Here is a 15,539-nt window from a genome sequence, read left to right as displayed (position 1 = left end):
TCTAAATCAGATGGTTCTCATTTGTGAACAAGCCCAGAGAAACATGAAACACGCGAAAACAAGCACCAGATGAGGAATAAAGTTCATGACTGGTGTTATTGGCGACATGTGAGAGATTGACCAAAACATAGGTTTACCTCACATTTCGCCACAGAGTGTTTCTCTATTGAATGCATTTCAGTTGCATTTATATTTTGGTTTACTTACGGAGGAAAGGCAAGATATTCCTTTTAAATCCGATAGTTTAAAGATGGTTTAGACAGAAGTCTCGATTATGTGAAGTACAGGTTATGGCTAGTTGCAGTAAGGAGAGAAAAAGTTCTAAAAAGAAAAAGAAAGGGCGTGACGAAGACCGCGTACAAGTTTTAAAACATTATGACACATTGTAAGTTAAAATCTGTACTTTTCAATCATGATCAGTAGTTTGGTGACTCTGGCTTAGGGGGATGGGGGGGGTGAGAGATTTTTTTCTTTTTCGTTCAATTTGCTGTGCGCACATATATATTTACACATGTGTATGTTTACTTAGTTTTATGACTTAATGAGGGTGATCTGATAAGACCCCTTCCTTTGCTATCCTTGTGTTTTCAGAACGTAAATCATGTCTTTTTTTAAAGCATTTTGGATGAGTCACGCATTTTATAAAATTTATTATCCACCATTTTAAAATGTTTTAACATTTTGAACAAAAGTTGAAAAATAAAAATGTACAATCCTCCCCCCCCCCCCCAATTACTGTTCTGCCTATGTGTTTGTATGCTTGGTTATACTTTTAAATACTTTCAGTTATAGTCAAGCTCCACCTGGACTAGTCAAAGAGGAAGAAGAGCGTCCTGAGGATTGCATTCCTGATTTACCGGAAAACAAAGATGCAAGAGAGTTCCTTTCGAGAGCTCCAACTAAGGGTCTGTGGATGCCTCTAGGAAAGGAAGTTAAAGTTATGAAATGTAAGTAAATTTATATTTTTCAATACAATATTAGAATTTTTTAAAGTATGCATTTTCATTTGAACAGGGTTCGTACGGGTCATGGAAATCCTGGAAAGTCATGGAAAAAAAATAACAGAATTTCAAACCTGAAAAGTCATGGAAAATTGAAATTTTCATTGAAAGTCATGGAAATTTATTTCAAGTCATGAAAAAATGTCCTGGACAAGGAGAAAGGAACAGTAATTAAAGGAGCATTAGAAATCTTGAGTGATTTAACAGTATAGCACATAAAAGCTATTAAAAGTGGAAAATTGAACGATCCAAAAATCAAATCTGAATTTTGAAATCTCATTGCATCCACTTCTATCGCAGCCGCTTGCCTTTTTTTGCGATGTGATTTTACTGCGTGGACATAATTTATTTTGAATTTTCTGTTATTTTCAACACTTCTTATGTTTCATATTCTGTGGTAGAAAAATTTCACGTTTTTAGTTTTGCCACTCCCACTCAAAAAAAGCAATTCAGTTGCATGCGAGTTCGATTCCATCACGTGTAAGAACTTTATTATTAAATTTTTCAGAGTTTATCTTAATTTGTTGAATGTTTTAGAAAATATAGATATTAAGTGAGGCGACAGAATACAGAAAAAGAGGAATTCGAATGCTCTAAAACAGTTGTGCCCAGGGTTGGCAAGTTTTTGCCGGGGGTGGAAAAAACCATGGAAAAAACCACGGTTTTTACCGCCCGGCAAAAATAGGTTTTTGCCAGTTTTTGCCAAAGTGGCAAAAATAGATTTTGTGTTAACAACTTAGGGACAGTTTTTTTTCCTTTTATATAAAAGTAAAAGCATGAAAAGATTTTGATAAAAGGCTTTGCCATTTTCTGTAGAGTGAGCTAGTATTACTAAAAAGTAGGAGTAAATATAGAATGCACATATTGATCAGCTTTTTTTTTCTTCTTTTTAAATTCTTCTCTTGGCTATCCATTTTCCCAGTGAGAAAAAAAATGCATTATCTCTTTAGTGAGGAAAAGTTAATATTTTTCTACATTCAAGTAACTATTCTGTTATTAATTAAATAGCTTAAAAATCTTAGTGGAATAAAAAAAAAGTGATTAATTAAATATATATATAATTAGAATTCAATTTTTTTTATTAATTTACTAAGCTTAAGTAAACATTCTTTGTTTTAGCATGGAAGGAATCGGCTCATTCTGAAAAAATTGTTTTAGCAAACATTTAAAATCTTAAGTTTTGCAATCCCAACATTTGTTTTTTATTTATTTTTCATCTTATAAATTAGAAGTAACATGGAGAGACATAACTAAAATATTAAAGTGCATTATTTATATCATATTGTCACTATTTCTTGATTAACACTATAATGCTACTTTATTTGCAATTAGATTTTTGCCATTTTTGCCAGTTTTTTCCATTTTTGCCATGGTTTTTTCCACTGTCCTGGCAAAAAACCCAACCCTGGAGTGCCCAACATACAGCACGCAAAACTAATCCATGTGACCCACTGCTACGTTCAATGTCGGGAATTAAACGTGTTCTGAAATTTCTGTACCTATTAATTTATATGCATTTGAAAATGCAAATTTATAAACAAAACAAATATACTTTTGAATCAGAAGATTGATTCATTACTGAATGTTTTTTTTTCAAAAAATATCTGGTTTGGAAACATGAAGAACTAAACTATGTGACTTTACTTTAAAGAACCAAAATACTGTCAAGTTATGTGGATGATTAAAAGCACTGTTGACACTAAAAGGTAACTTTTGAAGCAAATTTATTGAAACTTAATGATGACTCATTCAACCTTTGTCCCATTCAATATCATTCTGCCTGTTTTTTTAAAAAAAAATCATACTTTTAAGCATCATCATATTTGCTTCACTGCATTTTTACTTTACTTAAATTTATATGATAAAGACAAATAAGAATAGTTTAGTTTTTTAAGTGTGCACTTATATTTTTTCCACAACGAGTAAGTGCTTCAATGAGGCTGTGGAACGTTTTGCTAATGCTCATTTCCAAATATTACCAAGTTTGAGATTAAATAGTGCTATTCTCTTCGTGTAACAAGGTCATGAAAATTTTCATTGAAGTCATGAAAAAGTCATGGAATTTTTTCATCCAAATAGAGTATGAACCCTGTTTGAATGAGAATTTTTAAAAAGTATGTACGCATTGACATTGTGTTAATTTTCAGCCCCAAATGTTATTCACTTTTGGTTTTGAACATAGAAGTAGATGAGTGTGTTTTAAGGGTGAATTTGTAAATTTTTCAGTGCTGGGACAAAGTGAGAAATTATTGTGTCGTGAGTTGTGACTAATTTTATGTGAAAGGGAAATTTACATTTTCTTACAGAAAAGCAGTACCAGAATGACGTTCTGGTATGTTTGTTCCTACCCAAATTTTGTCTCTGTATGTGGTTCGTACCCAAATTCACTCCTGATGTATACATGTATATTTTATGTACATGGGAGATAACTTGATCATTTGAAAGTTGTAGTGTCAATAACAAATTCTGTTTGGTGTATGTGTTTATGCAATGTTTCAAACATATATTTTTATTCCAGGTTGGAGATGCAAAACCTATGGTCATAGAACCGGTGACAGAGAATGTCCTTTGTTTGTTACTGGAAATAAAGAGATCGAAAAATTTCGTTTTGTAAGCAGCATTTTTTTTTTCTTTTCTCTTTTTGAGGTAAATTAAAAGTGTAAATGAAACTTGGCAAAAAACAGCTAAAGATGAGTTAAAATACTACGAATAAGTTGTTACCTAAGTGATTGTTCCAGCGTTAAACAGAAAAACAAGTTTTCGATTGCAAAATGAGGATTTTTGTGAAACATTCAAGTTTTTAATATTGTTTTCTGACTACCAATTTTCAAAGTTAATTTTGTGAAGCTGCTGATTTTATTGCTTGATTTTTATGAAACTACCGATTTCAAAATAAGATTTTTGTAAAGGTACCGAAAACGGTTGTAAAATCAGCCTGCTATGCTATGACCCCTTTCCCTGACGTTGGAAGAGCATCTCACGAGGGGAGGTATTTTCACTCACCTTTCCGAAAAGGGGACTTTAGGGTTGCTTGGCAAAGCTAATAACCAAAACCCTTAAGCGTTGTTCTTCATCACTTAAGGGTGCACGCAGAAGCATTTACATTATGGTAAAAGATACTTTTTGCCCGAATGAGAATAATCTATTAATTTTTAGATCAAAACTGCTATTTGGATGTAAATATTTCTCAATATACTGGGAAGAAAGAACAGCATGTAAATATACTGAATCTAGAGGTCTTGAAGAAGTTGTTTACCTAAAAGGACTGGTGCTAAACAATCCTGAATGGATATTAAAGATGAAATTGTAGGCTTGATAAATAAGGTTATTATTTTAAGGGGTTAAGTCATTTTTGAAGAGTAATTTTAATATAGCATTTTCTCACTAGATTTTCATAGCTGGTCAGTGAAGTAAGGAAATTGATTTTACACGTAATTTGCTGTAATGTGTTGAGATTTAATGTTTTAATTTACAACCTTTTTTTAATCATATTTTTTAAACATCTAACCCAAATATATGAGGCAGTAAGAGGCAAAGGGATGTTTGTGTCAAAATTAAAAATTTGGAGATAATTTTAAAAATGGTAGGAGAATCTCTCTTCTCTGTTAGCTAAAGAGATAGTTATAGCAGCCCTGATGGGTGTTCTTAGACAGCATGATTTAGAAAAAAACATCAACAAAAACCAACCTGGGATCTGAACTTCAAACATATTTTACTCGAAAGTTTAAAAAGTCCACTTATATCCCTTTGCTTCTCACTGACTCATTTGGTCAGTCTAAGACATGACGACTATTTATTCTAGAAAACTTGGGGGGAGGGGGGGGGGCTTTAAGATAGAAATAACAGACTTTAACTTAATATTATATCTAATGTAGATGTGAACTTTTTCTGTTTCCAGATTCATGAAGACCCAATGCATAATTTCATTTCTGAAAAACAAAAGGCTGAAAAGTTGGAAAGGTAAATCTTTAAAAATATTTTACTCCCAACTTCTATGAACAAGTTGAGTTTAGATTATTAATCATGATGTCTTGATTAACATTTTTGTTGAAATAGAGTAGAAGACCGTTATAACGCACACCTTGGGACCTGAGCTTTTGCGTTATACAGGTTTTTGCGTTATATAGATCATTTCACAAATTTTGAAACTAATATTCAGAATATATCTATATATTAGCAGAATGAGTTTTATCTGCAATGAGCATTAAAGCACCAATATTACAATTAGTAATTCACAAATAAATATGTTTCACAATCAAAATCCTGCACTTCTGCTAGCTTCATGGTTTGCATAACAGCTGCATTTTCAAGAGCCATCTGGTATTTTCTGTTTTACTATAAGTACTAATTTTCAATTTAAAAGCTTTGAAATAAGATGGAAAGATGAAAAACTTTCAAAATTTAATTTGCCTAACTATTTTTATTTTTGCAAAGCAAAACAGAGGAATTTTTTTAAACTTAAACATATTGTTTACTTCTGAAAAGTAGTGCGGTTTATAGAGAATTGCGTTATACAGGTCGGCGTTATAACGGTCTTCTACTGTACTTATAAAATTTAACTAAATTATGTACCCAGTATCTTTTATTTAAATTAAAGGTTTTTAATGCTCTTACTTTCAGGATTTTGAGGGGGGGAGGGGGGCTTTTTCTAAAAAATACCAGACCTGCCTATTTTTTTTATTCTTGCATGAAAGTGTTACCTACTAGAAGCAACCATAAACAATGGCCCAGCTAAGTTCCAATTATTTTACTCATAAGTAAAAACAATTAAAAAATTTCTTGTTCACAGAAATGAAAAAAAAAAAAAAAACCTGTAACGTTTAAAAAATCAAGGCTAATTTAATATCAAAGTAGTAATTTCGTTGATTGGTGCATACAATGAGCTATTTTAATGATTAGTGGAAATCTAATATTAGGCTTTCTTAATTAAAGTAGACTTAATTAGTAGTTATCTTTGCATTTCAAATGTGTGTTAAAAAATAGTATTTAGTAAATTTGAGAATATACTGGCAATTTAGAACTTTGGTAGAATGCCTAAGATTGATGTACTTCCCCTCCATCATTTATTTTCACCTCTGAAATAATGACATTGATAATTTCTGTCATGGAGGTGAGATTCACGGAGGTGTGGAGTTTCCCATTAATATAGGCCTAATGGATACATTTTTCAGGGAAATCTTTTTTTTTCTTTGTTACTACAATCTGTACATGTTAAGCATATGAAAAATGTTCACTTCTTTTTTCACATTAATTTGCATCTCTTAAAATTCAAGTTCACAGAGGTGAGAAGTCAGAATAACCACACTAAGTTTTTAAAGCAAAATCTATCTTCTTGTTTTTCGACAAAAATCTCACAACTTCTTTATCGTTCAAAATAAACAAGGGGGCTCCATTGTGTCATGGGAAAAAAAATTGATGTCATTACTGCCACGTGTTAATGAGGAATGGCATTTTCCGTTTAGGTAACGGAGGTGAGGGTTTATTGTGTCCCATGACTCCTTATCCTACTAAAACGAACTGAAATACAATATTCAAAAGTTAAATATACTTAAATAATTAGTATTTGAGACACTTGTGAAAGGAATAATAAATAAGTGTACTTTTAATTAAGCAAGTTATTAAGCAACATAAACAGTCACACAAGGTGTGTGACGCGCCACGGAGGTTAGAATTCACATGTTGTGAACCAAAAATATACTAAAATAAAAATTATTATTAAAAAATTGTTGGCAGGTTTAAATAGATATATTTTTGTGAAATTAGTAAGCATTATTAAATGAATGGTTCCTAAAAGGCATGTGACCAAAAATTTACACTTTATGAGGAATGACCCGTGTTCGGGGGGGGGGGGGGATTAGAAAAGTGTTCCAAAAAACCTTGAACAAGCAGCCCTTTTTAATCGAGTTTTTCAAAAAATAAAGTAATAAAAAAAGATGCCAAAACAAAGGTTTCATAACTAAAGTTGTAGGTTACTTTTTATAATTTGCGTACATACTTGTAATATATATACTAATTATTGAACTACTTTGTTGTTTATTTAGCTTATTTCAAAAACTTTTTAGTAATAACATTATTTCCTTTATATAGCTACTAATTTATTATTATTACGTTTTAAGACAAATGTTGTCAATTTAGAAAGGTAAATAAAATTTCACCGCTTAATCAAATACCCCGCTTTATAGAATAATTTTTCTTGGAACCAATGATATTCAATTAAGCGAGGCCGACAGTATATATACAGGTATGACACCTGTACATTAATAATGAGGTAACCTGTGACAATTTAAATAGTTAAACAATACCTTAGAACATACCTTGAAAATAAAATGATTAAAGAAATATACACAAAAATTAAACATTTCAAAAATCGGACCAACACAAAATTGTTATGCCTCTGTTGATAGTTCTTTGCTTAAGCTGATGTCTTGAGCATTGAAAAAAGCCTATGTTTTGTTGTAACCCTAAAACATGTCTATGCAATAAATTACAATTTTTCCTGCAGTATTATTATTGTTTTGGTCATCAGTCTTGGTATGTTGTTGCCTCAGAGTAACAGTAGGATATCTTGGTGTTATTCCTGAGATTAGATATCTTAGTGTTGCTCTAATGCGACGATGCATTTTTGTAACACAGAACTAAATTAAATTTATTAGAAATCAAAGATTTCTGTTGCTATAGATTAACACCTTAATATCTATACGCCCGGCTTTGCACGGTCTACCTCAAAAATACAAGGTACGTTAAGTGACTTGCGTTCAATAATGGGGAGAGGGACAAAAATACTGTAAAATTTCTTATTAAAAAAAAAAAAAAAAACCTTCATAATGTTTACGCCAAACCTAAACCCACTATAAATTCTACTAAAATCCTCGACTATTTTATGCTAACAGTACAATAAGAAAAAAAAAAAGATAAATAGCCAACAAAAAAAAAAAAGTTTTTCAGAGTTTTTTACAAGTCACCTTATGTATGTCACAAGAGAAAATTAATTGCTCAAATGTATTTCTCAAATTTAGGGTAGAACAGTTGCGAGCTCTGTTGGCCTCATCAGATAGTTCAAGTTCAAGTTCATCCTCTGATTTAGATTCAGAAAGTGAAAAAAGAAAAAGAAAACGGAAAAAGAAATCTCGGCATAAGCACAAAAAAAGAAAGAAGCATAAGTAAATTAAACTGTATAGTTTTATGTTTACAATTGACATTAAACATATCCAAAATTTGCAATGTGTATAATCATGTTTTGAACATTTATTGTTAGGTTATAGTATTATTAATAATAAAACATTAAAGATATTTTATGTTTAAATTACTTGTTTTGAATCTTATTCTGCTTTTTGTATGTTGGTATGTTTTTACAAGCCCATGAAGTTCTAGAAGTGCTAGATATTGTGGTGATAAACTACTAGAATACCATATGAGAAAATTTACCAAGCTTGCCTTTTGTCTTGGTGAAGAAAGGTGTGTTTCAAAAGTTGCAGCTGCTCCATTATTGTATTTAATCCTGCTTCATTATTGTACTTAATCAAAACAAACTATAAACTAAATATCAGAAAAACATAAATGTAGATTTAAAGCCTATTTTTCAATTTGAGTTCGAAAAGATTAGAGTTAAAAATGTTTTGGTGCAATGAATAGAAACAAAAAGCAATTATTTTAACTGTGACCTGTATTAATAAATTTTCTCAGTCTCTTAGCAATGATGTTTCGGTACAGGATGGTACCTGAATTTAAATTCTTATTTCTAACAGACTGATACTTTGCATTTTGATTAATTCCTTTTTTCTTTGTCACTCTTTTTGTAATCAAGATGACTTTTTAATTGTGTTCTTCTGTTAGATTGTGCCTTTTTTAATTTAATATCAGTTGACTAAAAATGAAAGTATCATTTCAGCTTCTGTATATTGTTATTAATTTAAGAATCTTATTCACCCCGACCTGTTAAATTTTCCTACTTAAATTTAGCAGATTGTCACAAATCAGGAATATATATGCAGTCAATTCGCGATAACTCGAATATTACTACAACTCGAAGTTTTTATGAAGTCCCGACTCCCTTCATCTTTAATGCCATGCAAATAATTCTCGATATCTAGAACTTAAACTACCTTTAACTAGAAGCTTTTTTCAAGATGACTCGAAATTTATTCCGAACGAACGTAAAAAAAAAAGGGAAAGAAGTGACTATGCGGGAAAAATTATTTCACCTTCACTTGCAATCCTTGCACAATAGACCTCTGAAGCAAGAAGAGCACCTGTTGTGCCAGTGTGCTATTAAGGAGTTACAGGTGTGGAAATGAGTTAGGTTGTTTTCTTTTGTTGTACTGTGCTGTTTACACTTTGATATGTTGCTGGACCACAAATTTGCTTAAGCTGTCAAGTCAACCGATTACGCCTTTAGTCAAAGGTTGACCTAAGTTAAAAGGCGTTCGCCTTCATTCTTTAGTTCGATCATTGCTGATAAGTTTCTGAGGGACAGAGTGAGTTTTCTTTGCTATCAAAGCTGTCTAAGCAAGTGCTCTGTCAATGATAAAAGAAAAAGAGAAACTTCTAAATCTATGCATCCGAATTAGAAACAAATGCAGATGTGTACCTTTCCTGGAGTTGAATCTGAAGTCAAGTGTTTGGAAGAAAGATTCTAAGCATAGGTTTATTCTTCATAAGAAGTTGGAATCCCTTTTAGCAAATAATGCTGATAATGTTTCTGATGTTTTCCCTCAGGTGATTCAAAATGCTGTTCTTCATCTTTCTTCCTAACACTTGACTTCAGATCAGCTTAATGCTCTCAAACTTAATAACAATTTTGCTTCTTGTTCAAAACCTTCTTTTCCTAAGTTGGTTGCTCCAATTGAGAAAGCCTTTAGATTTAGTGCTCTCACTGCTTCTCAAAAGGACTCTATTAGGCATATCATTGCCCAATTACTGTGGATTTTAATTCCAAATTGACTTCGAGTACTTTTAGCAAGCATGCTAATTCTTCCATCAAAGGTTTGTGTTTTGATCCTGATCTAGTTGTTACTAAGGCTGACAAAGGTGGCCAAATTGTTATTCTTGACAAAAGTTCATATTTAGATAAATGTAATGAGCTAATTGAGGTTGGCCCTTATGTGACACTTCACAAAGACCCTAGTATTAGAGAGGTTAATCTTATTAAAAATGTTGTAAAATCTTCTCCTATCATCAGCGAGTCTTCAAAAAGGTCTTTTAATTCCTTCTATTGCACACTGTGCCAGGTTTTATGCTCTACCAAAGGTCCATAAACCCGACATTCCTCTTAGGCCTATCTATTTAGGCCTCTATTTTCTCGTCTCTTTTGGTTAGCAACTCTTTTACTGTCAGAAATTCAATTCATTTTTGTTCAGAAGTTACGTTATTTTAAGCCTCATGGCTTCTTTTGATGTGAAATCACTTTTCACTAATGTACCCGGTTATTGGGGCATTGGATTGTCTTAAATTGAGACTCCAAGAGCATCATTTTTCTAGTTTTGAGATTGATGAACTTGTTTCACTTACTTGTGTTTGTCTTGAGTAGAATACTTTTGTGTTCAATGGTACTTACTTTCGCATGTCTGAAGGTTTAGCAATGGGTAATCCTTTGAGTCCTATTTTAAGTGACATTTATATGCACTATTTTGAGACTAAACTTTTTGAAACCATAATGTTTCCGTTCAATGTTCGTTATGTTGACGATTACTTTGTTTTGCTTGGCCAAAACCAAGTTGATAATGAACTTTTACTTTCGACTCTAAATTCTATAGATCCTTGCATCCAATTCACTATTGAAATGTAAATTGATAGTTCTCTTTCATTTTTGGATGTCTTTATTACTAAAAGTAATGATGAATTTATGACTTCGGTGTTTCATAAGCCTTTTGCTGTTACACTACCTCCTCACAAATGTTCTTCTCATCCTCCAAACCAAAAGTTGGCCTCATTCAAGGCTTTTGTTTCGTGCTTTGAACATCTGTTCTTCCTCCAATTTTTTAAATGCTGAGCTTTCTTATCTTAAAGCTGTGGCTTTCAATCGTGGTTATTTTCCTAGCATCTCATTGATTCAATTTATAATATGTTAATTAAGCGCTCTCATTCTGAAAAGGTTTCTGTTTTCAGTGCTTCGTACATGGGCGGATTTATGGGGGGAAGAGGGGGGCAATGCCCCCTCCCTCCAGTTTTGGGAGGACTTCATGTAGTAACAACACATTTTTCAAAAATTAAAAAAATACATATTATTTTTTTTTTTGAATATTTCAGAAGGGCATGGGTGGATTTATAGAGGGGGGGCATAGGGGCAATGCCCCCCAGTTTTGGGAGAACTTTATATAGTAACAACACATCTTCCAAAATCTTAAAACAAAAAAAAATCATGACTTTTTCTTTTCTGAATAGTTTAATGAAAATGAAGAGAAAAGTGAATGTCCTTTTCTGATACGAGAAAAGAAAAGGGGGGGGGAATGAACATTAAATACAAATAGTACAGCTGGCACTGGGGTGCTGAAAATGTGTCTGAATTCACTGTTTTGAAACGAAAACCATTTGGGCAAGTATATGAATGAAAATATAGGCTAAACGAGCTATGCATTAAGCTGCAACACATAATAATTGACGATTATTTTAACAAATTAGAACCTAAAGCAAAGGGGAAAAAACTCCCCCCCCCCCCATTCGCGCTAACAGAACGATCTATGATTTGTATCCACATTTAAAGTATATTTGTGCATAATATTTATGTTCTTAGTAGATTAATTGGCCTTTTGAGAAATTCTAAAAAACGTAGTTTTTTTTTTTCCTTCTCTCTCTTTCTTAAGAGAGAGAGAGAGAAAATAAATACTGTCGCAAACTGAAAAAATTTCAGTTATCATTGTGTTTTGATTAAATGAATCTTTTTACTTAGAGGGAGAGTACAATTTTACTTACTTTATAAATACTGTTTAAAAAGTAAGATAAGTCATAATCATCTAAGTCTAAGTGAGTCAGTCTTTGTCATTATTGAAATCTAAATAATTGAGTCATCAAAAGTTTTGGAAAAATTTGCTGAAATTTTATAAAAGTCTATAAAAACCTAACAAAGATTGCTAAAATCGTAAAATTCCTTTAAACCATAAAAACTGACGAATTTTCGTAAAAATTACAAAAAATCAAGCAAAAAATCTGCAGGTAAGAGTGAATTACAAACGGGGCCAAAAATGCCTATTAAGATAAACAAGCTATTGCTTAGGGCCCCTGCTTTGAAGGGAGTCCCTAACTCCCAAAAAAATTCATGATTCATTCCTTAAAAAATGGAAATTGCTTGAAAAAACAAATTTTATTTTTAAGTGCTTGAAAACCTTGAATATTTGGAAACGTGTGGCTACAAACCTTAAATTTTAAAATTTCTAACAAATGGTAGAGGGGGAGGAATGCCAGAATATGTCAGATTCAGCTCCTTGCCTCATCCTGAATTAAAAATGTAAAAATCATGGTTCCCACGTTGGTAACGTATCATTTGAAATAAATTTTTATGACTCACATATTTCATATTTTGCTATTTATTCAATCTCGAATGCAGTATTTAGGAAATTCTTTTGTATTGATTGCTTTTATCTTACTTCTTCTGCATATTGTCTATCTGTTTAGCACGGAAAAAAATACACACTACTTCTATTTCTATTCGTTTTCTGCCCCACTTGCAACTGAAGAAAAGTTCTCATGAGAAATCTGTGGTTTCTTTTTTCTTTTAAATTTAAAATAGCTATATTTCTCACAAAGTTAGAACAGGACTGTAAAAATTTACAATCAAGTACTTAAATATCAGAGACTGGAAAGTACAAATGAAGTGCGTTAAATAATTTTATTTATTCTAGAGTGCTTGAAAATAATTGGATAAGTCTTTGAAAATCCTAAGCAAAGTGAGCTCCAATTACTTCTACTGCATTGTTAATCTGTTTAACCAGAAAAAGAAATGATACACTACCTCTATTCCTTTTCGTTTTCTGCACTACTTATAATTAAAAAAAGGTTGTTGTAATGAGAAATCTATAGTTTATTTGAAAAAAAAAAAAACTTAAAATGGTTGTTTCTTACAAAGTTTGAACAATACTGTACAACTGTATAATCTAGTTATCAATTTCTATATCTATCCAATTAAACATTATAAGGCTTCAAAATGCAGAATTTTCTATCCATTTTACAAAATTTTCTCCGGGGGAGAAATCCCCGGACCCCTAAAATTGTTGATATTCCATTTCCCACGTGAAAGGGAGCCCTGCATCACTCTCTTGATACCAGCTCCCTTTTTTAAGGTCAATTCAAAAAGGACAGCATGAAAACACACATTAATGAAAACTACACACAAAAAAGTAAAGCATGGACTTATGCATCACAGGAAACAGACAAAAACATGAGAGTGGAAAGCAATAAAAATGTTGCTAAAAAAAATCCTGCCCCCCCAGGAACTCTGTCCTAAATCCGCCTATGGCTTCGTATACTATTGTTTTGCGTTATTATCCAAAAGTTAGTCATCAAGTTGCAAAGATTTTGAAGAAATTTGGTTTCGATATAGCTTTTTCTCCAGTTAATAAGATAAAATATACAAACTTAAAGGACCCCATTGATTGCCATAGCAACTGGGGTATTTATAGCATCACCTGCAAGTGTAGACTTGTTTACGTTGGACGAACTAAACGTGCTCTCAAGCACCGTCTGAAAGAGCACGATAACTATGTTAAACATAAAGAACTTGCTCGTTCTCTATCGCTCAGCATTGTTGGACCTCTGGTCACTGTTTTGATTTTTCATCTGCGAAGATTATTTTTAAGTGTTCTTCGGTTTATGACCTTGATTTCTGGGAAGCTTACTATATTTGGAAAAATTCTCATTCTCTTGTCCAGCGATGATTTTTGGAAGCAATTTCTATAATTGCCTTTCCTGTTTCTTTGGTGTCTCGCACTCTTTTTGTCTCCTGGCTTCTGATTGGTTGTCTCTCCCCTTGCTTTGAGCCTGGAGTGTACATGCTGTTCGCTGATTGGTGGTTTGATGTCTTGTTCCTGTATTCTTATTGGTTGGCCCTGTTTGGTATAAATACCGGTGTCCACCTGGTTGTTGTCTGTTCTCTCGCAACTACTGGTTGTGTTGGTAAGCTTTCTGCACTGATGAAGAGGCTCCATTGTAGCCTTGAAATAGCTATATGCTGTATTTTCAACAATATTTGTGCTTTGTTTATGTTGTTTTTTCACCTTAATCATATAAAGGACTAAGCATTCAATTGTTTAATATTTTATTTATTTTTAATATAAAATTTTATTCCAAGGGCTTTTTTTTCATTGTTTTTAAGTTTATTAAGCATATATATATATATATATATATATATATATATATATATATATATGCAAGATTGCTCCATTAACTGTCATCTATTGGAGCATATATTAAATATTGGGCCACCTCTGATCTAACTTCAGTTAGATAACTACTTTTTGAGAAATACAACTACATTCATATCCAAAATTTTAAACAATGATTGAAAAAATGGCTTTTTTTATTTAATCTCCAAACCTATTGAGTCAGTATAAACTTATTTAGTGAATCAAATTTTACTGAGATGCACAAAAGCAAAGTAGATTTGGTAACCAATAACCTATGCTTTTACTTGTTTTCTCATATTAATATTTTACATCTTAAAGTAATAAATTATGTTTCCCTTCATTTAACCATCTAAGCCATCTTTCTCAAAAAAAAAAAAAAAAAAAGTGTTTTAAAGAAAAAAAATATCTTCATATAAATTTAACAAAACAATATAACAATGACTACTCAGTTTAACAACCAAGAACTTTTGCTCGCTTTGTCCCTTCCTGACCTTAGCAAATCACCAGGCCCAGACGGAATACATGGTCATATGATTGAAAATCTTGGAGGCATTGGAAAACAAAACTTACTAGACCTTTTCAACTTTTCTTGGAGAAATGGACGATTACCTCAAGAGTGGAAAAGAGCCACTATCATACCAATAAAGAAGCCAAATAATAATACCTGTTCTTCTGGTGATTACAGGCCTATAGTATTGACATGTACCATAAGCAAGATCATGGAGAAAATGGTCTTGATCAGACTCCAATACTTCTTGAGCAAAAATAATTTACTCCCTAGAGAACAATTTGGTTTTCGGGGAGACCACAGCACGATTGCTCAAGTACTGTATTTTGCCCAAACCATCAGAGATGCCCAAAACTCTAGGCCAACCCAACACAGTGTTGCAGCTTTGCTGGACCTTACGAAGGCTTTTGATAGAGTTTGGAAGGATAAACTTATAATAAAACTGTACGATGTCTTTAAAATCCGGGGAAACACTTTAGCATGGATTTCTGATTACCTTAAACAGAGAACAATTAGAGTTAAGTTCAATAGAACCCTCTCCGATACTTTTAGTCTAGGCCAGGGTGTTCCCCAGGGAACCGTTCTCAGCCCAACTCTCTTCGTTCTGTATATGGCCGGAATTGAAAAATCCGTTTCCCCGAGGACTCTTGTTGGAATGTTTGCAGACGATATTGCTATCTGGAGCTCAGGCAGAGC

At 32.4% G+C, this 15,539-nt stretch overlaps 1 protein-coding gene across 1 annotated transcript; it reads left to right on the top strand.

The window, feature by feature from the left end:
• Positions 1-174: 174 nt before the first annotated feature.
• Positions 175-8,289, top strand: LOC129229667 (retinitis pigmentosa 9 protein homolog). The gene is made up of 5 exons (XM_054864027.1): positions 175-385; positions 787-947; positions 3,520-3,611; positions 4,900-4,961; positions 8,018-8,289. Exons 1-5 carry the CDS (start codon positions 291-293, stop codon positions 8,163-8,165), a joined length of 558 nt encoding a protein of 185 aa, XP_054720002.1. The 5' UTR covers positions 175-290; the 3' UTR covers positions 8,166-8,289.
• The last annotated feature ends 7,250 nt before the right edge of the window (positions 8,290-15,539 follow it).

Source organism: Uloborus diversus, chromosome 9 (genome assembly GCF_026930045.1).
Source record: "Uloborus diversus isolate 005 chromosome 9, Udiv.v.3.1, whole genome shotgun sequence".
Classification (NCBI taxonomy): domain Eukaryota; kingdom Metazoa; phylum Arthropoda; class Arachnida; order Araneae; family Uloboridae; genus Uloborus; species Uloborus diversus.
Note: the sequence above shows the minus strand (reverse complement) of the source record. Positions and strands in the feature narration are given on the sequence as shown.